General features: G+C 38.5%; 1 protein-coding gene across 7 annotated transcripts in view; it reads left to right on the forward strand.

The window, feature by feature from the left end:
- Nucleotides 1–22,970, forward strand: part of LOC134202569 (mucin-5AC-like) — an 88,258-nt gene extending 65,288 nt beyond the window's left edge. For 2 of the 7 annotated variants that reach the window (XM_062677575.1, XM_062677571.1), the window contains exons 2-11: nt 4,955–5,519; nt 12,358–12,517; nt 12,605–12,809; nt 13,175–13,272; nt 13,331–13,694; nt 13,755–14,233; nt 14,296–14,416; nt 14,479–14,940; nt 20,231–20,427; nt 20,810–22,970. In XM_062677575.1, the coding sequence (XP_062533559.1) occupies nt 4,955–5,519; nt 12,358–12,517; nt 12,605–12,809; nt 13,175–13,272; nt 13,331–13,694; nt 13,755–14,233; nt 14,296–14,416; nt 14,479–14,940; nt 20,231–20,427; nt 20,810–20,980 (2,822 nt within the window). In that variant the 3' untranslated portion in view covers nt 20,981–22,970. Of the gene's footprint in view, nt 1–4,954; nt 5,520–12,357; nt 12,518–12,604; nt 12,810–13,174; nt 13,273–13,330; nt 13,695–13,754; nt 14,234–14,295; nt 14,417–14,478; nt 14,941–20,230 lie in introns of those variants that run through there. The other 5 variants (XM_062677576.1, XM_062677573.1, XM_062677572.1 and 2 more) reach the window with 4 other exon arrangements.
- Nucleotides 22,971–23,396: the final 426 nt, after the last annotated feature.

Below are 23,396 nucleotides of genomic sequence, written 5' to 3' on the forward strand. Positions count from 1 at the left end.
CAAACACAGAGCGTAAATTAAGTTGCGCCGCTTTTCGTGATCGATCTTCATGATCATTAGGAACATATCACTTACTCAATATTATAACATGTCTTGACATATGGGTTTATTACCTTGAAAACATTGGATTGTCTAATCTGGAGAGTAAACTTTGCAATTAAGAGCAAAAAAATACGCGTTCAGCACTGTTGTTCCATCACATTCATAGTTCGACCAGTCTTATTGTATGACAGACTCACTTGGGCTGGACACATTACCCGAAGGTCGAAAAACATTCATTTATTTGTATTGCTATTGGCATTTCAACAATACTTGATTTAATTACTATTGAAAAGGAAAGCACTATATATTTATATTTTGCAGCTAACATGTATGTATATGGGGAAAATCATACAATTTTAAAATAGGGCGTATTCAAAATTTCACCGATGAAAGATTTTAAAACACCCCGTATCCTTTTTCTGGTGCTCAAACCTTTCTTTTCGTGAGAAAACCACGGAGGTTCATGAAAGTGCGATAATATTCGCTTCTGGGGCACCGTGTACCCCTTGGCAATTTTGAATACGTTTGGAAATTTTAATTTGTTTGTAGACCACCAAGCGAATGGATTTTGTTGCCGTTCAATATTATTTATCGATAAGTCCTGCTCCAATTCGTTCTTGATGCTGCAAAGTGATGAGTTATTTGTTTGTGAATGGCTTGCCCCAATCTTTGTAAAACTTTTCCAGAAGCCAGACGACAGATCTGCGTCTTTCGTTGTTGTCGGAGGCTCATTAGCTGGTGTGTATGTGTGTGTGACCATCAGTGTGGTCAAAAGTCTCAGCCACAATACGATCAATCAATGCATGACCATAGCTTTCAGGAATGAAACTGAGTTTGAAACGGGGATCCACAACTGTAGCAAAGGTGAACACATTTTAATCAAAAATGTGTTTGATCCGAGTATTCAAACGTCGCAATAAGGCTTCTTTTGTAGGTTCCATTCCTTTATGATCGTTGTTAGGTTTTTCCAAAAAGAGCCTGACTGTTGCAACATATGGGATCATTTCGGAAATGCACGAATCATCAAAGCTTATAATTCGGGTAATTTCCTCGAAAGGTCTCAGCGATTCAAGAAGGCGACTGGTAATGCTCCATTCATATTCCGTCACATAGATAACGACTCAAGTTTTGTCTGGAGACTTTGTCATCCGTACTCGAGTGTAGGCAATCATGTTCAATGCCAGGCAGACAACTCAACAATCTCTGGTCATTTCTTGCTCACATCTTGATTCTATCACATGGTTACTGGTGCCAGTGGCGTAGCGAAATTTTCATTTACAATTCAAGAGACGAAATTTTTAGAAGAAAATTTTTTTTGGAAGAAAAAAATGTTCAGAAAATCCCCCCAAACCAATTTTCTGGCTACGCCACTGACTGGTGCTATCACGCTGTATTGGAGAACTGTTCTAGATTTATTAACAATGTTTACTCCTAAATCAGCATAAGGATAAAGGAAAGATTGGCATATAGATAATAAACAAAGTACAATGCCATAAAAAGATCAGGTTGACAAATCAATTCACTACACCCGAAACACCTGGTCGTACAATAAGTCTCAAGAACTGAAAATAGATTGAGAAAAAAATATAGCCCAAGAAAGCAGTAATTCTTGACATAAAGGTGTTGGAGATGACAGAAGTTGATATATGTATAGATGTACAACGTAATGCAGTGCCGATAAAAAATGAACATATTCCGTCTAAAATTGTATTCGCTCGATCGATGCTTTAATTTATTGAAGGCCAACTTTCGATTTTTAATATAGTTTGAAGCTTAAAAAATAAGGGTCCTTTGAAAAAGTTAAATATGTTAAGGAAATGACTCAGATTATAGAACGAGATAACATTTTTAACGGAAAGGGTCAATTAAAAGAATGTTTAAAATACAATATCATATACGCTTTTTTAGAAACTTGTATAGGGGGAATGACGGCTTTGGCAGGTTTTGTTCTATTATTGGCAGGGGGGTTTTTTATGACTGACTAGGCTCAAATTTGGCCTAAACATTCTTTGCATATCAAAGAATATTGTGGCCAAATTTCATAAAATTTGGTCGACAAAAACCCCCCTGCCAATAATAGAACAAAACCTGCCAAAGCCGTCTTTCCCCCTATATATTTTTATTTTAAATCTACAATATCGAGAATTTTTTGAAAAATATCGAGAAAATGCGAGATTTTTAAACAGGGAATTAAGTAGTCACCCTGCAATTGCAACGTAGAGCCATATAAGAAGAAGAATATAAGATGGTCTTTTCAACACGGATTTCACTTGTTCGTTCAAGTCGCAATATGCTCAATATCCTCGGTATTATATTTTAATCCCATTTCGAAAGAAATCATTCCTGCGTCATCCACTCAATTAGACTAAACGCCTACACAGCAGACATCGACCCTCCCGTCACTGCAACACGAAGAACTTCTCCGTATAAGGCAGCGCGCAACTGTTGTCAAACATACCTAACCAACTAGGCAGACGTGATATGCGAAGACAAAGTTAGTGAAGTGCAAACATCCACCCACCGGCACCGCTCCGGAATCTTCGCGCAAGGTGCCTTACTGCCGCCCGGTCTACGTTTTGCTCTATCAACAGTTGAAACCACTCCACGTGACTCGCTCATGAGTGTTGTCCTTTTGGATAAAACCCCAAACCCCACCGTGTGCGGCAAAGAAAAGTAAATAAACAAGCTCCATGTGGCTACTATTTACTTTGTATCTTACTTCGACTATTCTCTCCAAGGCCATCCCAACGGGTAGCGGAGCGAAGATGTGAACAAACTGCTGCTGCTAGCGGCACGTTGCCACCCACCGCCTTACTCAAGCTTTTCGCACTCTCGCTCATTCTGGGGCTGAACGCTCTTCCAAGCAGTTGCACGTAAAAGCTCTCTCATTATCCCTTACCCCAGTAGTAGGTAATCTGATTGTAACTAACCGCGCACTTTTACATAGCACGGAAAGGGTTCAGTACCACCGACCGCGTGGTGGGGTGTGGGTTGTGCAGCCAAATGGGATGCAAAGTACCGATGAATCGAGCGTCGCAGTACACGTTTTTGCCGAGCACGCGGCCGGCTCAAATGCGATTGCGGTTGCCCTTCTACCGTTTCCTCCGTTGGGCGCACGACACCGTATCATATAATAAAATAATAAAAACAACAACGACGACGACAACGGAAACGGCGACGACTGTGTACATGAAGCGGGAGGCTATTTTACCACGCCACTTGTTCCTGTTGAAACCGGCTTCGGCGGGGGTCGGGAGATCGGGGCACATACAAGTGGAGGGGGAATGTGTTACAAACAGAGACAGTTTTGATGGGCATTATGTAAACATGGGGCCAGAGTATGCTTTGATTAGCTAACGGGGACGGGAATTAGATCGGAAGCTGTATCTGTGGGTTTACAATACTGACCACCGAACCGAACAGTTGATTCATCGCGAGAGATAAGAAAGCTCTGTAATAAAATGAATTTGTGATTAGTATTAACTTGACATCTAAAATCTGAAATACTATTTCAGATACCAGATGCCAAGCATCAATACAATAAATTTGACTTTTTCTTTGTTCAGAATACCTAACTAAATGATATTGAAGGCAATTAGTTAGAATCCCATTTGAAATGTACCTTACGCATTTAGAGGCACAAATCTCAAAGCGCAAAATGTAGATTTATTGATCAACTAGCTCTTTGGGATGTGAAAAGTTATGGCAGCCATTATTGTACAGTAAATTTTGGATTCTGCCGTTATTATACCAAAAATTTCATCAAATTTCCCCACATTTGAGTAACATCTGGGTATCAGAGCCACCACGTTGTTTCGATAATAATCTTTCTCACTGACCGGGGCTACACGAGTTGTGTAAACACGCAACAATCTTAGATCACAGAACGATGGAATATTTTCTGTTATTCAATCTCAGATTACAAAACACAATAACCAGCTGCATATTAAATCTATTCCTATACGACATAAAAAGCAACATCGACACCACACTGTACGAAACAAACGATTGTGTTGTGTGATAGATCCCGCTCGCGTTGGGTTGCAACTCAACTACATCTCAAATACCTAGCAAATAGCTTTCGTGAAAATGGAACTGGGGTTTAATCACTTCTCTCTGCGACGATGACGCTTCCGATTGCAAGCAACAAACATGTGGTCACCCGATTTTTGCAAAATACTCGCGATATCCTATTACATTGCGTTGCGATGCATCCGTCCCTGTACCGATTTGCATCACCACATCAAATAAGTTCGATGGAAACGCATGGTACATTGTAAGAACTGATGCATTTATATCTACAAATCGCTTCTACCCCCAACGGAACGTCACTCAGGGCACACCGATGGGTTTTTATCATACTTCTAACTTTGTTGAATGAGCTTATGTTATGTGCACTTATCTATTTGTAGACCATTTTTGAACAAGTAGTAACAAGTGAAGTAAAAAAAGCACAAAAGTAAGCAAGATGGTGGAGCAATGATAGTAGCGATGTTTGTTTTTGTATGCCTCGCATTACAGTAAAAGTCACTTAACATAGCAATGCAATCATCCAGAACTCACTTGGTTATTAATTTTAAGGATTATCAAACCAACCTTGTTTTCTTTTTTGCCTTCAATTTCATTTGTGTAAGACATTGACGATTAAAAATTCATTGGATTTCCCTTAACTAAAGATAGAACAACCATTTCTCAATTATCTAGAAAAACTTTTATCACTATTTTCCACAAATCTTGAACAATGCGTTTTTAGAGCATATTGGAGTTTTTCTGGTTTTTATTCATAATCCCGCCACTGTACCACGGCTTGTGCAGGCGAATACAATTTCACAATCCCGTTGCTTATACAACCAATCCCCACAATCAGCAAACTAACGTGCATTTTTCTCTATCTCTTCCCGGATCATTCCAGACGAACCCCTTGTTAACGGACATTCCACAGCCCCACCGCTAGTTGTGATATCGACCAATGCTAGCAGCAGCACCCTTCAGAAGCACCATGCCGTCTCTTCCCTCACGATTGATCTCTCGACCAAAAGCAACAGCAACAGCAGCAGCAGTAGCAGTAGCACCGGGATCATCGGGCACCGGTTGTCCAGTACGCCCCCCTCGTCCGGGTGTTCGTCATCGTCGTCGACGCTCACCATCTCGCCGGTGGACGATTCGCAGTCCTCGCTGAACTTGAGCGGTGGCTCCACCAGCGGTTACATCACCAGCCACAGCGCCAACAGTTCCAGCTCGCTTAATCTGAGCGGGTCCTCGCCGTTGCCTGTCAACGGTAGCGTAATAGCGACGTCGCATGGGTCCAACTCATCGCCGTTGCCGCATGATCTCGTTATCGTACAACAGCAGCAAATCAACCATCTAGTTCAGGCGGCTGCCGGCCAGACGCACCACGGGCTGACCAGTACGAGCACCCTGCTGAATCACATACCGACCGGCGGCCGGCGGAGGACCACCAGCTCGAACAGCAATGGGTACGTTGTTAAAAATCTGAAAATGCTTGTGCAACAGGGGTTTGAAACTTGCTATGTCTAGTTCTTGTCAAACAGGGATGATAGTCGTTAATCTCAATACAAACAGGACTTTTTTTTTTCAAATGTCTGTGAATTTTGACAAGGTCAGTTCTTCAATTAGAATCACTTTTTAGTTGGGCCTCTGTTGGATTATCAATGCATATGTTCTAATAGGTTCATGTAAATGACAGTTGTGCAACGATTGGTCCTTGCAAATGCCAAAGATAGTGTTGATTTTTCTTTTGAAATATGTAAATTCAAATTAATCGAAAGCAGTGCATGAGTTCCCACTTACCACTGCACGCAACCAGGCGCTGACTTCTATGCACGAAAAAACAGCTCGACTATACAAGTTGAGTCGAGTATGAGATACTGAAGGTGGCCTTACTTTTGAGGTCGAAATATGCGTCAGACATTTCAAAAAAGCTTTAAATAATGTGCTAATAAATGCGTTTAAAATCCTCACCATTTCACACGCAAAAACTTCAAGATTTTATGTAACTTTTAATGTTGGGTTGCTCAACATTATGGAGCGACGCTGCTATACTGTCCGCAAAACTTGCACTGGAACACTCAGTTGGGCAACAAAATAACTTTCCTCAGTAATTATTATGATATAATCTTCAGCTTCAAATTCAATTGTACGTTTTTTGAATATTTGTTTTACTGGTCAAATCGCCCCAGTGCATGCATGACGATATGCTCTTATCAACTGGACACAACCACGGCGAACCCAACAGCACTGCTTCCAAATGATATAGAAGCTATCGCTATACTATCTTCTGATGCAAGACCATGATAAAGGAGGCTGGGTTCGATTCCCGGTTTGATTCATAAAGTTTTCTTGACTGGACAGTTTCATCGTGCTGACGAGCTCGGTGGTCTAGTGGCTACCGCTTTTGCCTTATAAGCAGAAGGTCGTGGGTTCAATTCCAGGCTCGTCCCTTTCCTACTTTGTATTTCCATCTTAGTTCTTTCTGTGTTTCACGTTCTACCAAAACGATTCCTACTGTTATAACCTTCCACACAATCCCAAAACCTCCCGTGGCACCTATGAGAGGTCGTAGAGTTCTCTGCATCTTTCTTAAGTAGGTGTCCAACTAACCATCCTTTCCCTTCCCCAGCATTCGCAAGGACGTGGCCAGGACAGATCTCGACTATTGGAGAGTGCAATGCTTCCATCTAAGAGATAGTGATTAGTCCCAAATCAATATCTGAGGTAACGGATGAAAGTAATGCTACTCTCATACAATAGTCTTGGCTTGTACCACCTACGGATTTGTGCGAATTGTTCAATGCTAATGCTAATGGACAGTTTCATCGTGCTAACAATGCAAAAATAACAAAGTTCCTAAGCATCGCAGTTAATATAATGCCAAGAAAAAGTAATAGAACTTTAAAAACTCTGCAAGTATTTTGAACTTCCCAAGCAACCAAAAGTTCACATTTTACTTAAATTTGTTCCTAACCGAACCAATTAGTTCACTCTTGGTTCACATCGAGTTCCAAGCACCTTAACAGAACTTCAAAGTTCACTTTTGCGCTCCAGCCATACAAAAAATTACTTAAAAAGCAAGCTGCTTAAGCCAAAACATCCCATCTTATCCGTACTTTTGGTTTCTTGGGTTGTTATGGAGAATTTTAGGTGTCAGTGTTTAAGAAATTTAATTCTCAGTTCTTAAAAAAATAGAACTTTATGAAAAAAAACTTTATGAATAGAATTGAGAATCTCAGGATTTGAAGCATTGAGTGACCTCAAGAAACGAAAGGTTAATGTAAACATCGCGTTTTCATTGAAGATTGGCAAGAGCAATTTTATTCACCTTGGCCAGAAGAAAACCGGTTTGCTTAATTTGTTCGAAAATTGTTTCTGTGTTGAGAGAATATTATGTTTGATTTAATTTTGAAGAAATTTTAACGATATTACGAGATCAAGCATTGTACGAAATGTGATATTTATATTGGATCATTAAAAAAAAGTTGGAAAAGCTTCAAAGATAAGGTGCTTATTTAGTATAAATTTACAATATTGATAAAAATTATTTGCGAAAGAGTGAAGCTCTCTTTACTTGTGCAAACACCAAGCCTGAAAATGGAGCACGTGTCAGTTTTGCTATTGGTGAAATTTCGTCAAAACTGTTGAAACCATTCCAATTTCAAGAACGGAGAACTTTTTAAGGAATGCATATTGGTTGTTCTAAGGAAGAGCCTCCTTCAGTAGCATTAGTTTGTCGCGGAACACGGTGAAGATTAAAAGTTCTCGCAAAAGATTTGAAAACTACGATATGTGAAAAAGAAAAAGGAATGATGGAAAAGAACTTTGTCATTATGATATTGTGGTAGGAATCCTTCATCGACAAATACATATTGGGCAGGTTCTTGTGAGGCCCGATAAGATTTTTAACTTGTGCATGATACTAGACGAAAAACCTGGGAGTTACTTCATAACGATTCAGCTAACAGAACTGAGCTGTGGCAGATAATGTCTCAATATGGTTTTCCGGAAAACTCAGCAAGTGATAATGTATTCGGATTGCAAAGGAAGTGTCAACCACTTTCCCAATTTGTATTCTTCTTGAAGCGCTACCGATTTAGTTTTCCATGAAGATAGTTGTCGGGGCCGAGCGAATATCCTTAGGACATCCGTCGAATATCTCATCATCATCAGCAAAATGCTGCCTTCGCATCCTCACAATTGAGTGGAAGCGTAAAAAAGCAGAGGTACAAAAAAACAGAGTGAGGAAAAGCAAAATAAAAACACATGTGAGTGAGGCGTCGGGCGAAAGAGCTCTCATTGAGCCTCCGGAGCGACGCTTTGTATGTGAAAAAATCTTGGAGGCTGTTTTGAGTGTGAGTGTAAGTGAGTGACGCACCACAAGAAAAAGATGAACAGATAGACTCGCTCTTGTTTTGCGACGCACAAGCTCGGGTTAAATGATGCACAGTGTTGTGAGTTTTGATGCTTATTTCTGCTCCTCAAAATAACTCTTGCTCTTGCTCATTTTCTACTCGGCGAGGAGTTTTTGGCAAGCCTTTGGGGAATCGAAAAACTCGCGGTTTGGTCGAGGTTAGGGATTACAATACAATAGCTGTTTCAATCTTTCAAGATTCTTCTGCGTGAACAAGGCCTAGCTCCTGTCCTCAGTTTTCGGGTCGAGATTAGAGGTGGGTAAAAAGACTCATTGCAGTGAGCGGATCTGATCCATTTAGCTCATTGAAAAGAGTCAGCTCCTTAGCTCAGCGCTTCAGTTCGTTAATGCTACATATATTAGAAAATTGTTTAAAAATTTGAAACATTCATGTCATTCATTAGGGTTTATCTATTTGCCTCACTTTGAAAATTTTAAAATGTTGAGCTGTAGTCAGGTAATAATTTCTTTTGAAAGCCGACAATTTTAAACTAATAACATTCATTACGCTTTTTTCTGGATACCTGGTTGGCTACAGCGTCGAGACACCTATGCCTGGCGTATTGTAGAGCTCCATAATCGTCGGCCTGGACGACGACATAAGCTGAGAGTTCGCTACTGCACTACAAGGGTAATATATATCGGGTGGTCCAAACGGCCGGGTTTTTCGAGTATTGGTGAGTATTTTGCCGTTGACAACGGAAGAAATTTATCGAAAAGGTGCCATAAAAACCCGAATCAGCTGTTGTTTATTTTTTTAAAGTAACAAATATGGGCAAAAAGTTGGAGATTTTCAATGATGTTCTGTGTTGTCAGCATAAATACGACGAAATCTGAGTACTGCATGAGACAAATCTTGTGCAATACTCCAATTTCGACAGATTTTTTTTTGGTAAGTGGTCATAAGGAAACCGAATCGTGAACATTTTGCCATAAGAAAACTGAAAAATTCACTGTGTGAGTGCAAAATTCACCAAGCTCTGATAACCAACACAACTATACACATCTTTTCACCCGTAATATATAACCCTGTTCTGTCGCTTGGCTTCATGGTGCTTGAGGTGCAAATATAAACGTTCAGCACGTGCGCGGTACTGGACTGGTATGCTCATACAAGCTCGCTTGTGTTGTACAAAATACAACAACGCGCGTACTCGAGTGTGTACGCTCGGGGAGTTTCTCAAGGCGCGTGTTTTACTTTATGACAATGATGTCATCAATTTTAGGTGAGCTGTTGAGCTGGGGTTCTTTAAAAAAGATCCACGGTTCATCAGCTCAATGTAAGGAATCGAATCTTCCGAACAGCTCCTGAGCGGAGCGCCCATCTCTAGTCAAGATGCGCTGGACTTATGGGCCAAACACAATGGATACCAGTTCCCATGGGAAAACTGTCAAAACGCACGCAAACGTATCCATTGTGTTTGACCCTTCAGACTCCTCTGCAACCCGATCTGCTCCGTCTAGACCACGTTTGGCCGTTATGGTCGCCACTTCGGGTTAGGCGCAGTATTTTCCTAATTGGCCGTCAGGGCGAAATCAATCGCCTCTTAAGCCATAGTCGCTCAAGAAAGGAGAACGCATCGGTTTGGGCACCTTTGTCGGTCTTCTCTCTTCTCATCATCCGCCTGATAAAAGCGTCCTGTTCTTGACTTGCGACTCGAACAGCCTGGCGGAGCATCCGAGGGTTCTGTTTCAGTTCCTCACTGCGATGTTCTGCCTTGCGCTCGTGAACTCGATGATATTATCGAGTTGCTCGGCGATCACCCATATTCCGGTTAGTGGCCCGCCGAGCGTGCTGATAGGGCTATACCCTATCACTGCTTGGGAGACTCTAGTGCTGCTAGTTGCAACCTTCGTCACTCCGCTCTTCGTTTGTCTGGGAGGAGACCTCGCCAAACCCCCTTTGGCAAAGGGTTTACCTCCATAGCTAACGCATCGTCAAAGGAAGAATTAATATTTGAATCACTCATTATTGTTGGGTCCCCCTTGTGGCTGCCGTCGAATCCAAGATGAATACACCACTAGGTGTTCCAATGTGCCAAATTCACGATTCAGCCATCTTGGATTTTAGTATGGGAGAGCCAGCCGGTTTGTTTATGTTTTGCACCGAAAATGAATTTTTCACCCCCGCCTTCTTCTCGTCCATAAATTGAGCACATTGAAACACCTAGCTGTGTATTCATCTTGGTCGAATCCTACTGTAGTAGTTGCCTTTAGTGATCCCATGGGAGGCCATGCAAGGATTGACACTTACGTGTTAAGAGTAAGTTCAGCGCAAGTCAAGAAAAGGCATTTGAGCGTACAATAGACAGCGTGCTACAATGCCCGCCACGGTTTTGGGGGACGGTAGACAGCCTAGCCATTAGCCCACTCGCCGTTTCGAGTCAGTGTCACCTGCCTCTACTAAGAGAGTAGAATGTTAGACTGCCAGCCCTCGCTTTCACAATATTATGATATCCAAGACAAGGTCCATTAACACGCGGATGAAATGCCAAGATCAGGATCTTACTGGTATTGATCCTGATGTGCCAATTGGCACTCACTGGGCTCCTGTCCGCTTTGAGCAACACACGGACGTTTTGATAGGACCTACTTGTGGACAAATGCAGCTTTTTTGTAGAGGTTTAAGAACCCACTGCCAAACCCCACCACGTCCTAGGTAGGCCCCCTAACTCGCGAGGACGTGGATAGGGGTCGTAAAGCCCTTGGACATAGTCCCTGTTTACTCCTGGAAAATACACTCTATACAGCGCCCTGTTTAGCTTAATTGTTGGAGGTAACTTGCTTACAAGCTGGTGAAGAAGACTCGTATTGTAGATATACTCGTTCAAGCCGCGGGCGTCCACGGTCGCACAGAAATTCTCCACATTTACTGCGAATTCGACAAGTGTTTCCAGAGACAGAGCATAGCTACATCAAACAAGGCATATTGTACTTCCAGTTGAAAACCGAAGTGAGCTCTCGCGACAATCGAGTTTTCTCCAGTTTCCTTTTGTCGCAACTACGTCGCGACTAGTGCGCATCATGGCGCATGACGGTGGCATAGATGCGCACTAGTCGCGATGCAGTTGCGACATCAGGAAATAAGGAAAAACTCAATTGTCGCGAGAGCTCACTTCGGTTTTCAACTGGAAGCACAATATATCACATATACTGCCGAGAATCGCAAGTCAGTCCCATGGCATACATATACACAAGGATGTTAACGATCATTCAGTAATTTGCGTTCGATCATTTAGTAGGTTGTCAATAAACCCATTCCAGAAGCTGAATTTCAAAATATGTTGTATGGTGGACTTCTAGTGCGAAGGTTTTTCTACAACTTTGCCTAATGGTTCGTTATTAGAATTCAACTAATAACGGAGTTAGAGCGCTAATTGCAGTAACTCAAACTAAATTATTGGAATTTTGTTATCATTTAGTCTAAGTTACTGAAACTATAGCTATAACTCCGTTACTAGTGGAATGTAAAACACGAACCATTAGGCAGAGTTGTAGAAAAACCTTCGCACTAGAAGTTCACCATACAACATATTTTGAAATTCAGCTTCTGGAATGTGTTATTGACAAACTACTAAATGATCGAACGCAAATTACTGAATGATCGTTAACATCCTTGCATATACATATGGAACTGACTTGCGATTTACGCCAGTAATTGAAATACCCAACAAGAGAAAAAATGCCTAGAAAAACAGTTTTACTTTTTCCACGCATAGAATTCAGTATATTGCTGTGATTAGTATTTAGGAAACCAGAATATGCTACAATTAATAACGGCTAGGCGTGCCTTCTTGATTCACAATAATACATACTTAAAAATGAAGGAATTGTAAATATTACATATGGTTTATCATTTCAATGACGTTCGTGTTTCTTCTCTTTTTCAGCAGCGTTGGTACAAGAGAAGTGCACAACAAGCTGGAAAAGAATCGACGGGCTCATTTGAAGGAGTGCTTCGAGCAGCTGAAGAAGCAGCTCACGCTCCAGCCGGATGAGAAGAAAACGTCCAACCTGTCGATTCTGGATGCGGCCATACGGTACATCAAGGTATGGCCTTATTTTATCATTGTTTCAATCGGATCGAATATCAATTAATCTGTTTTTTTTTTTTTAATATTCGTTGCTTTACTTCAGCTGTTGAAGGTTAAAGAACGCGATTCCGAGCATGAGATGGAACGGCTGGCAAAGGAAAAAATCGCCTACCAGAATAGGATACTGGTGCTCAAGCGTGAACTATCGCAATGGAGGGACGTTAATACTTCCCCCCTCGCGCCTGACACCGATGCCATTCCCAACAGCAGCAATGGTGGAACCGTCAGCATTGTGCAATCAGATCGAGGTAAGGGAAATGTTTTTTTTTTCTAATATCTAATTTGTCTCCAATTGTAAATCAGAGAAGATAAATTCTGTCACAACCGTTGAAAGTGCAACTGATTCTTAATTTAAGAAATCACATATGACATGAGATATTTTATATGTTCTGATAATTCGTACTAAACAAATATGTCTTGTTTGAAGATTTGCTAAAATATTGTCGTTCGTTCAAAAAATTGTCACATGTGTTTCTGCTTGGCATAGATATAGTTGTGAAGCAACGCTTGGTTCCAATTTTCGACATTGCGAGTGCTTCTGGGTATTAAATTTTGTCTAATAAGCTGTATTGAGGATGCTTTTGCACTAATTTAATGACTTATGTTTTTGCAGATTTGTTAAACGACCTCCCAGGTCGGAACGGTATTCGCTACAGCTCGTCCAGCTCTCTGTCCAGTGTTGCCACAACTGCCTCCATCGGAAATCTACCGGTTAGTATCCCGTCGGATTGTGCTGCTTCGGTTTTCTAATCTTCTGAAAATCTTACAGCTGCAGACTACCATCTCACCGGTGCTGATAGCGGCTTCATCGCCAAGCCGTGCTAGTCCTCCGTCTTTGTCGACAAATCGGAATTCGAGTTCACCTGCCAGCGGAAGCATGCCAATGCCACTGTCTCTCACGACTAGGGGCACTACCGCGATAGTCTCGGAAACGCACAACAGTACCCCTTCGTCGCTCAAGTTCAGCACCACCAGCCTTCCAAATGGGCTGAACCTCAGCACTACCACCAACGGACTCAGCAACGGAGGAAGCTCTTCCAGTGGAAGCAACTGCAGCACTCCCAGCAGTACCACCGGTGGGGCAATCGTTACCAACGGTATCAATGCAGCATCATTGCCGTTGATTGTTAATGGTATGTTGGATACATCATCCTTTTAAGCTCATTTAATAATTCTATCATCATTAATTCTAGCCAACAACCTAAGCAGTCTCAGTCAATCCCAACTGTTTACCCCGGTTACAGCGACAATCCTGACGACCGGTAATGGCACTGCAATTCAGACACTGCCACTGAACCTGAACGTCGCTTCCAGCATTTCCAACGGGCATCACCTGTCGGCGTCGGTATCGTCAACGTCTTCGCCATCCATTATCAGCACGTCCAATGGATTGACCAACTCTTCTGGTTTGCAAATCATTGGAACCACCGCTAATGGGACGACTATTCCGGCCAATTTGATCAGTTCCACCACCGGCAAGGAACTGCTTAACGGTACCACTCTGACCAAAAACGGTTTCCGCACCGACAGCAACAAGATTGAGATTATCGCTACCCAATCAGCGGCTGGTTCCGCACTAGAACCTCCAGCAACGAAAGTGATCAAGCTGGTAAACGGCAATACGCTCGTCGGAGTGACTTCAATTGATAAAGACAAAATGATGTTGTCGCAGGTAAATTGGATTAGGGAAACGCGCGTGAAGTGTCCCATTTCTAATCATCTCTCATTTCACAGGTCGTCCCACAAGGTGGCCTCGTGGTTAGTCCAATTCAGTTGCTCACTTCCCCGGGTCTTCGTGTAATTCAGCAAGCTCCCAACGGATTGGCCACCATCGAGCTCAGCACTGCAGCTAATGGTAGTTCTCCACCTGTCCTACGAATCTTCAATATCCAAATCTAATTCCAATGCTTCTTGCAGTGCAGCCGCAGTCAAACCAAGTTCAACGTACCACCGGTGGTAGTAGTTTCCACAGTTCCACCAACAACCTATCGCATTTAACCACCACCACCAGTCAGCCATCGAATCAATCAATTAGCAGTAATCACAACCACCTCCCGCAACCCACCAACATCCACACGATGACCAACGCGCAGCTGCACAAACTGCTCATGAGTTCATCGACCGGGTCCAGCAATAACGGCATCACCACGATATCGTCCACCGGCTCGTTGGCGGGATACAGCAACGGTAGTTCGCCCACGACGACCATCACCTCCGAGCTGGCGCGGCTCCCCGGGGGCGCCGAGCTTAACATATTGCCGGCCGGTACGAACGGTGCCACGGCACTGCCCCTGTATAGGGCCACCACCGGGCAGGGAGGGAAGCTTACGTTCGTGAATGCGATCTCCACCGGCAACGGTACCGGACTGACTCTAAAAGGTAGGATATGGCTTAACTTTTTTCGTTTTCGGTTATTTTTGGACGCGAATTCAATAACGATAATCGCCTCGGGAGACAGAGGTAGTAGATGACAGTTTGAAACATTGTGCTTGAATAAATAAAAATTAAAACAAATCTAATTCAAATCCAATTTAAAACCAAATCAAATTCAAATCCAATTCCAATCCAATACAAATCAAATTCGAATCTAATTCAAATCCAAATTAAAGACAATTCAAATTCAATCCAAATCCAATCTAAACCCACTCCACATCTGATTCAAATTTAATCCAAATCTCATTCAAATCCAATCCAAATAAAATGCATATCTAATTCAAATCCGTTTTCAATCCCAATCTCTTTCAAATCCAATCCAAATCAACTTCGAATTTAATTCAAATCCAATTTAAATCCAAATCAAATTCAAATAAAATTCCAATCCAATACAAATCAAATTCGAATCTAATTCAAATCTAATTCGAATCCGAAACTTATTCAAAACCAAATCAAAGAAACTTCAAATCCAATCCAAATTCAACCCACATCCAAACTAAACCCAATCCAAATCTCATTCAAATCCAATCCAAAATAAATTCAAATTCAAATCCAATTTAAATCCAATCCAAATCAAATTCAAATCCAATTCCAATCCAATACAAATCAAATTCGAATCTGAATCTTATTCAAATCCAAATCAAAGACAATTCAAATTCAAATCCGATCCAAATTCAATCCAAATCCAATCTAAACCCACTCCGAATCTGATTAAAATTTAATCCAAATCCAATCTAATTCCAATCCAAATCTCATTCAAATCCGATCTATATTGAATTCAAATTCAATTTAAATCCAATCCAAATCAAGTTCAAATCTAATTTAAATCCAATTCCAATCCAAATCTCTTTCAAATCCCATCCAAATCAAATTCAAATCCAATTCGAATCCAAATCTTATTCAAATCTAATCCAAATCATATTCTAATCCAATTCAAATTCAATCCAAATCTAATTCAAATCCAATCCAAATTCAACCCACATCCAATCTAAACCCAATCCTAATCTGATTCAAATTTAATCGAAATCCAATCCAAATGTCAAACAAATTCAGTCCAAAAACACAATCCAAATCCAATTAAAATGCAATCCAAATCAAATTAAAATCTAATTCAAATTCAATTCCAATCCAAATCTCTTTCAAATCCAATCTAAATCCAATCTAATTCAGATCCAATTTCAAACCAAATCAAATTCAAATCCAATTCCAACCCAATACAAATCAAATTCGAATCTAATTCAAATCGAATCCAAAATAAATTCAAATTCAAATCAAATTTAAATCCAATCCAAATCAAACCTATTCTATTCCAATTCCAATCCAAATCTCTTTCAAATCCAATCCAAATCAAATTCAATTCCAATTCCAATCCAAATCTCTTTCAAATCCAATCCAAATCAAATTCAACCCAAATCTAATTCAAATCCATGTCCAATCCAAATCTCTTTCAAATCCAATCCAAATCTAATTCAAATCCAATTTCAATCCAAATCAAATTCAAGTCCAATTCTAATCCAATACAAATCAAATTCGAATTTAATTCAAATCCAATTCGAAGCTGAATCTTATTCGACGAATCGACGCAGAATCCTTTTCCATTGTTTTCTATTGAAAATTGGCCAGATCGAACTATGGGATTGGAAGTTATGGCCAAAATACTAATTTATACGTAAAAATCGCGTAAAAAATGTTACTCATTTTTCGGGCACTTATCCTCAACCGATTTGCTCGCAACAAATTGCATTCCACGCAGAATCCTTTCCCATTGTTTCCTATTGAAAATCCAAATCGAAGACAATTCAAATTCAAATCCGATCCAAATTAAATCCAAATCCAATCTAAACCCAATCCAAATCTCATTCAAATCCAATCCAAATATCATTCAAATCCAATCCAAATAAAATTCATATCTAATTAAAATCCAATTTCAATACCAATCTCTTTCAAATCCAATCCAAATCAAATTCAAATCTAATTCAAATCCAATTTAAATCCAAATCAAATTCAAATCCAATTCCAATCCAATACAAATCAAATTCGAATCTAATTCAAATCCAAATCTTATTCAAATCCAAATCAAAGACAATTCAAATCCAAATCCAACCTAAACCCAATCCAAATCTCATTCAAATCCAATCCAAAATAAATTCAAATTCAAATCCAATTTAAATCCAATCCAAATCAAATTCAATTCCAATTCCAATCCAAATCTCTTTCAAATCCAATCCAATTCCAATCCAATACAAATCAAATTCGAATCTAATCAAATTCAAACCAATTTCAATTCAAATCAAATTTCAATCCAAATCTCTTTCAAATCCAATCCAAATATCATTCAAATCCAATCCAAATAAAATTCATATCTAATTAAAATCCAATTTCAATACCAATCTCTTTCAAATCCAAGCCAAACCAAATTCAAATCTAATTCAAATCCAATTTCAAACCAAATCAAATTCAAATCCAAATCCAATCCAATGCAAATAAAATTCGAGTCTAATTCAAATCCAATTCGAATCCGAATATGAACCGATATGCATAACCAAATTAAAGACAATTCAAATTAAAATCCAATCCAAATTCAATCCAAATCCAATCTAAACCCACTCCAAATCTTATTCAAATTTAATCCAAATCCGATCTAAACCCAATCCACATCTCATTCAAATCTAATCCAAATTGAATTCATATTCAATTCAGATCCAATCCAAATAAAATTCATATCTAATTAAAATCCAATTTCAATCCCAATCTCTTTCAAAACCAATACAAATCAAATTCAAATTTAATTCAAATCCAATTTAAATCCAATTCCAAACAAATCAAATTCAAATCCAATCCAAATTCAACCCAAATCCAATCTAAACCCAATCCAAATCTCATTCAAATCCAATCCAAAACTAAATTCAAATTCAAATCAAATTCAACTCCAATTCCAATCCAAATCTCTTTCAAATCCAATTCGAATCTAATCCAAATCCAATCTAAACCTAATCCAAATCTGATTTAAATTCAATACAAATACAATCTAAAAACAATCCAAATCTCATTCAAATCCAATCCAAATTAAATTCAAATCCAATTTCAATCCAAATCTAATTCAAATCCAATCCCAATCCAAATCTCTTTCAAATCCAATCCAAATCCTATCCAAATCAATTTCAAATCTATTCAAATCCAATTCCAATACACATCCAATTCAAATGCAATCCAAACTAAATCCATATCAAATTAAAATCCAATTTCAATAAAAAAAACCTAATTCAAATCCTATTCGAATCCAAATCTTATTCGAATCCAATCTAAATTCAACCTAAATCCAATCTACACTCAATCCAAATCTGATTCAAATTTAATCCAAATCCAATCTAAACCCAATCCAAATGTTAAGCAAATCCAATTCGAATCCAAATCCAATTCGAATTCAATCCAAATCAAATTCATATCTGAGTAAAATCCAATTTCAATCCCAATCTCTTTCAAAACCAATTCAAATTTAATTCAAATCCAATTTAAATCCAAATCAAATTCAAATCCAATTCCAAACAAATCAAATTTAAATCTAATTCAAATCAAATTCGAATTCGAATCTTATTCACATCCAAATCAAAGACAATTCAAATCCAATCCAAATTCAACCCAAATCCAATCTCATTCAAATCCAATCCAAATGCAAAAACAAATTCAAATCAAATTCAACTCCAATTCCAATCCAAATATCTTTCAAATCCAATCATAATCCAATTCAAATCTAATCCAAATCCAATCTAAACCTAATCCAAATCTGATTTAAATTCAATACAAATACAATCTAAAAACAATCCAAATCTCATTCAAATCGAAGCCTAATTAAAATCCAATTTCAATCCAAATCTAATTCAAATCCAATTCCAATCCAAATCTCTTTCAAATTCAAATCCTATCCAAATCAATTCAAATCCAATTCCAATACACATCCAATTCAAATGCAATCCAAACTAAATCCATATCAAATTAAAATCCAACTCCAATAAAAAAAAAATCTAATTCAAATCCTATTCGAATCCAAATCTTATTCGAATCCAATCCAAATTCAACCCAAATCCAATCTACACTCAATCCAAATCTGATTCAAATTTAATCCAAATCCAATCAAAACCCAATCCAAATGTGATGCAAATCCAATTCAAATCCAAATCCAAATCAAATAAAAATATAATTCAAATTCAATTCAAATCAAAATCTTTTTCAAATCCAATCCAAATTCAATCCTAATCCAAATCAAATTAAAATCTAATTCAAATCCAATTCCTATCAAAATCTCTTTCAAATCCAATCTAAATCCAATCCAAATGAAATTCTAATCTAATTCAAATCCAATTCGAATTCGAAGACAATTCAAATTCAAATCCAATCCATATTCAATCCATATCCAATCTAAACCCACTCCAAATCTGATTAAAATTTAATCCAAATCTAATCTAAACCCAATCCAAATCTAATTCAAATCCAATCCAAATTCAATCTAAACCCAATCCAAATTTAATTCAAATCGAATCAAAATTCAATCCAAATTAAATTCAAATCCAATTCCAATCCAAATCAAATTAAAATCTAATTCCAATCAAATATAAATCAAATTCGAATCCAAATCTAATTCAAATCCAATCAAAATTAAATCTAAATCCTATTCAAATTCAATCCAAATCAAAACCAATCCCAATTTAATTCAAATCCAATCCAAATCCAATCCAATCTAAACCCAATCCAAATCTCATTCAAATCGAATTAAAATTCAATCCAAATCAAATTCAAATCCAATCCAAATCTAATTCAAATCCAATTTCAATCCAAGTCTAATTCAAATCCAATTCAAATCAAATTAAAATCCAATTCCAATCCAATACAAATTAAATTCAAATCAAATTCGTATCCAAATCATATTGAAATTCAATCCAAATCCAGTTCAAATTCAATCTAAATCAAAGCCAATTCAAATCTAATTCCAATTTAAATCAAATTCAAATCCAATCATTTATAACACAGGTTGAGTTAAAACAGTTAGGTACTTGTTACTTGTGTTAAAACTAGCTAAAACAGTTGCAATTGTATTAAAATCTTTCCTAGTCGGAATATATTTGGTATTATTTGAATCAACAAGACAAACGAAAAAATAACATTTGACCAGGCAAAAGCGATTTAAAATAATTTTAAATAACAAATATTTTTTAAAAAATCGACTTACCTCTCGTTCCAGGTACCGATAATTCCACCGGAACGGGTCGCACGACCGCTCTCCATGTAGTGACACCCATCCCCAATTCAGCACAGCTGTCGGGCCTTACGCCGGTTGTGGTCTCTCGGTACGACCAGGATGCTCCAAGCCACATGATCGGTCCATTTACAACCTCTGCGGCCGCCACCGGTCCTCCCCAAACCACCCAGTTGGGAAAGGTGGGTGCCTTAGTTTCACGGAACTGAACCAAGCGATGAGTGCCCACACCAACCAACCACCACAACCACCAATAAATCATCGGGCTTCACCGTTGAAACAGAACCAATTACACCTCACCAACCACCAACTCCAGAAACCATACACTACAGAACAAGAGCTACATATGCAGAACGTGATTTTACCAGGGATTACAATTTTGTTCAGATGTCACACAGAACCGGGACTACCTAGATGTTTTAGGTACCATGATTGAGAAGATACTAACCTAAAGTGCCCTCTCCTTTCTCTTCCAATACGACCACACCCCGGTCACCGTGTTGTTCTTTGTCTCGTTGTTTCTCTTTTGTTACTTCTCGTCCTGGCTGCACGGCGCTCACGCAGATGGCCAAAGCGGCGGGACAGTCCGCTGTGAGTGGTTTGCCACTGCTTACTCCGAACGCTGGGTATTTCAACACCAACTGCAGCAGCAGCAGCAGCAACAGTGATTATAGTGGGCACAGTTCCGGTCCGACGCCCGGTCTAGTGCTGCTTGACAGCAACCAGAGCCATTGAATGGCGCCATCATCGTCGGTAGAAGTTGCAACGAGAGTAAAGACGTCATACCCAACGCCATCCAGGTGTCTCAGAATGTTTTTAGAAAAGCAGGACGGCTCTGGGTGATCAACGGTTTCGAATATCAGCAGACAGAAGGCTAGTTGAGTAACAGTTTAGAGGAAAAGAGTTAAAAACTAATGAATGTGCTTATGAGTAGTTTTGGATGGTACTGTGAAATTAGATTTTGAAAATTAGCAGAGGAAAGCAATATAAATTTTTTATAATTCAAAAATGTATAAAGTTTTAGGTATATCTAAAATAAACGATTATAATTTTTATTTCGGAACAAATATTGAAAACTTAGAATTTGTTTTAAAACTTTGTGATCTGGCAATATTTGCCATTTCATGTACATTATACAAAACACTATCCATACTATACACCTTTAGAAGAAGAATTGCCATTAGCCCCTTTAGGTTCAAATTACATGCGGTTTTAACTTGCGATCAACACGTCAATTGTGTGTAGTAGTGGCAAAGGATATGTATACTTGTTTATTTACATACATATCCCTTTTTTTACCATTTGCATCTGCATCACAGGGAGACAGTGATTAGTTCGTAGAATGGTGGAAATAAATGTGGCACATAATACAAACTTGTTTTCCCATGCTTATGATGCGTTTGTTACTGATCCTGAAAACAATTTTGTATTAGTCCTTTCATTTCTAAATCTGTATATCTACCTAGACAATATCGACTTTAATTGTAAGGTCGACAGACATTCCACTAAAAAAGCTTGATCGGAAAATCGGTTCGTTTTTTATTTCAGTTTTAATATATTTTGTTTAGAATACAGTGTTCTAAGTCATAAAATCTATGGGTTAAATTGAAAGGCTGCTAATGATTTTGATCTTAAGTTTTAAAACGGCGATCCCTCGCTGTTATCAAACCATTCTGATCTCCCGATAAAAACAGCAAAAAAAATAAAGTCAAAACACAACTGCCTCTGGCGTACACGCGATTAACAACAGCTGAATGATATGGTTTCGAACAAATACTGTTTCAAATTTCAAGATAGGTATGTAGTTCAAAAATTTTATCAAGATTTACGAATAATTACAAGATCCGATTATATCCATCTAACCACCAGATTTCTATTCATATGAGTCAATTTTCCATTATGGTCAAATAAATGACTATGAAGGACCCTCTTACTTCTACCTTATTTAGGGACTAGGATGGAATGGTTAAAACCGCAAATCAAAGGGCCAATGGCGATTTTTTAGATTTCATTTTTAACCTCTTTTATGCTCTATTGGTTTATAAAATTAAAACAACATCAACTATCTGGAACAGAAAAAAACGAGAGAGAAAAGTACGAGACAGTTACAACAACCGATTTTTCTGAACATTTTTCTAAACAAAAAACCAATTGAAATTCCTATCTTGTGGACCCTAATATAGTTCCGAGCCCTTTTTAAGCTATCGGAAAAAAATAGTGGCAAAATTGCAAGCAGAGAACGTGGAATATTGCTATTCTATATTATTGTAAACGATAAAAGAAATCATAAACCTAAAACTACAAGAAACACAAACCCATACACAAACACTTCTGTATTTAATTCATAATTTCGTTAGAACAAACTGTAGCTCAATTTTATCTTTTGTTTTTAATTAAAAACGTTTTTCTAACAATAAAACGATACAAATCAAAACAAGGAACCACAAAAATAACATGTTTCTAAATGTGTAGACCACAAAATGGTAAAGTTTATAAAACTAAGCTAAATGAGAAAAAAAAATCAAACTCAAAAGATGAGTAGAAGTAACAACAAACTCATTTTATTGTAAATATTTCAAGCTACAAAAGGCAATTGTAAAATAAACATCAAATCATACTCATACACACACATACAGACAATAGTCATGGAAGGACCGACCACCAATCTTGATTCTTCCACAGCTAAGCACTGGACAAAAACAATGAACACATCCTCACACAAAAACACACATACATATATGACATGGTGGAGAATAAACAAAAAAGCACACACACACTTTCACACGTGATGTACAGTATTTAATCGAGAGAACGTGAAGAACTTAGTACTAAAAATCGAAACAAGAATAAGACAAACAATACACTACACTTTACTAATTGTGTCTGTGAACTGTAAAAAAGAGCATTAGGAAGCATAAAGCGAAACTCATTTGTGCAAGGTACAAACAAACAAAACAAAAAAAAAACTAATCAAAGAGAGTGAGTGTTAGATCACTGAGCGAATGAGAAAAATAAATAAAGGTAACAAGGAAAGAAAGAAACACACAAAACTCCTTTGGAGTTTTTTAGATTGTCTGTCCAGGGCAGAGCTAACAGACAGCATAAGGGAATGGATAGCTGGAGATCGAAAGCGAAACACACAAACAAAACA

This window comes from Armigeres subalbatus, unplaced genomic scaffold (genome assembly GCF_024139115.2).
Source record: "Armigeres subalbatus isolate Guangzhou_Male unplaced genomic scaffold, GZ_Asu_2 Contig1291, whole genome shotgun sequence".
Taxonomy (NCBI): domain Eukaryota; kingdom Metazoa; phylum Arthropoda; class Insecta; order Diptera; family Culicidae; genus Armigeres; species Armigeres subalbatus.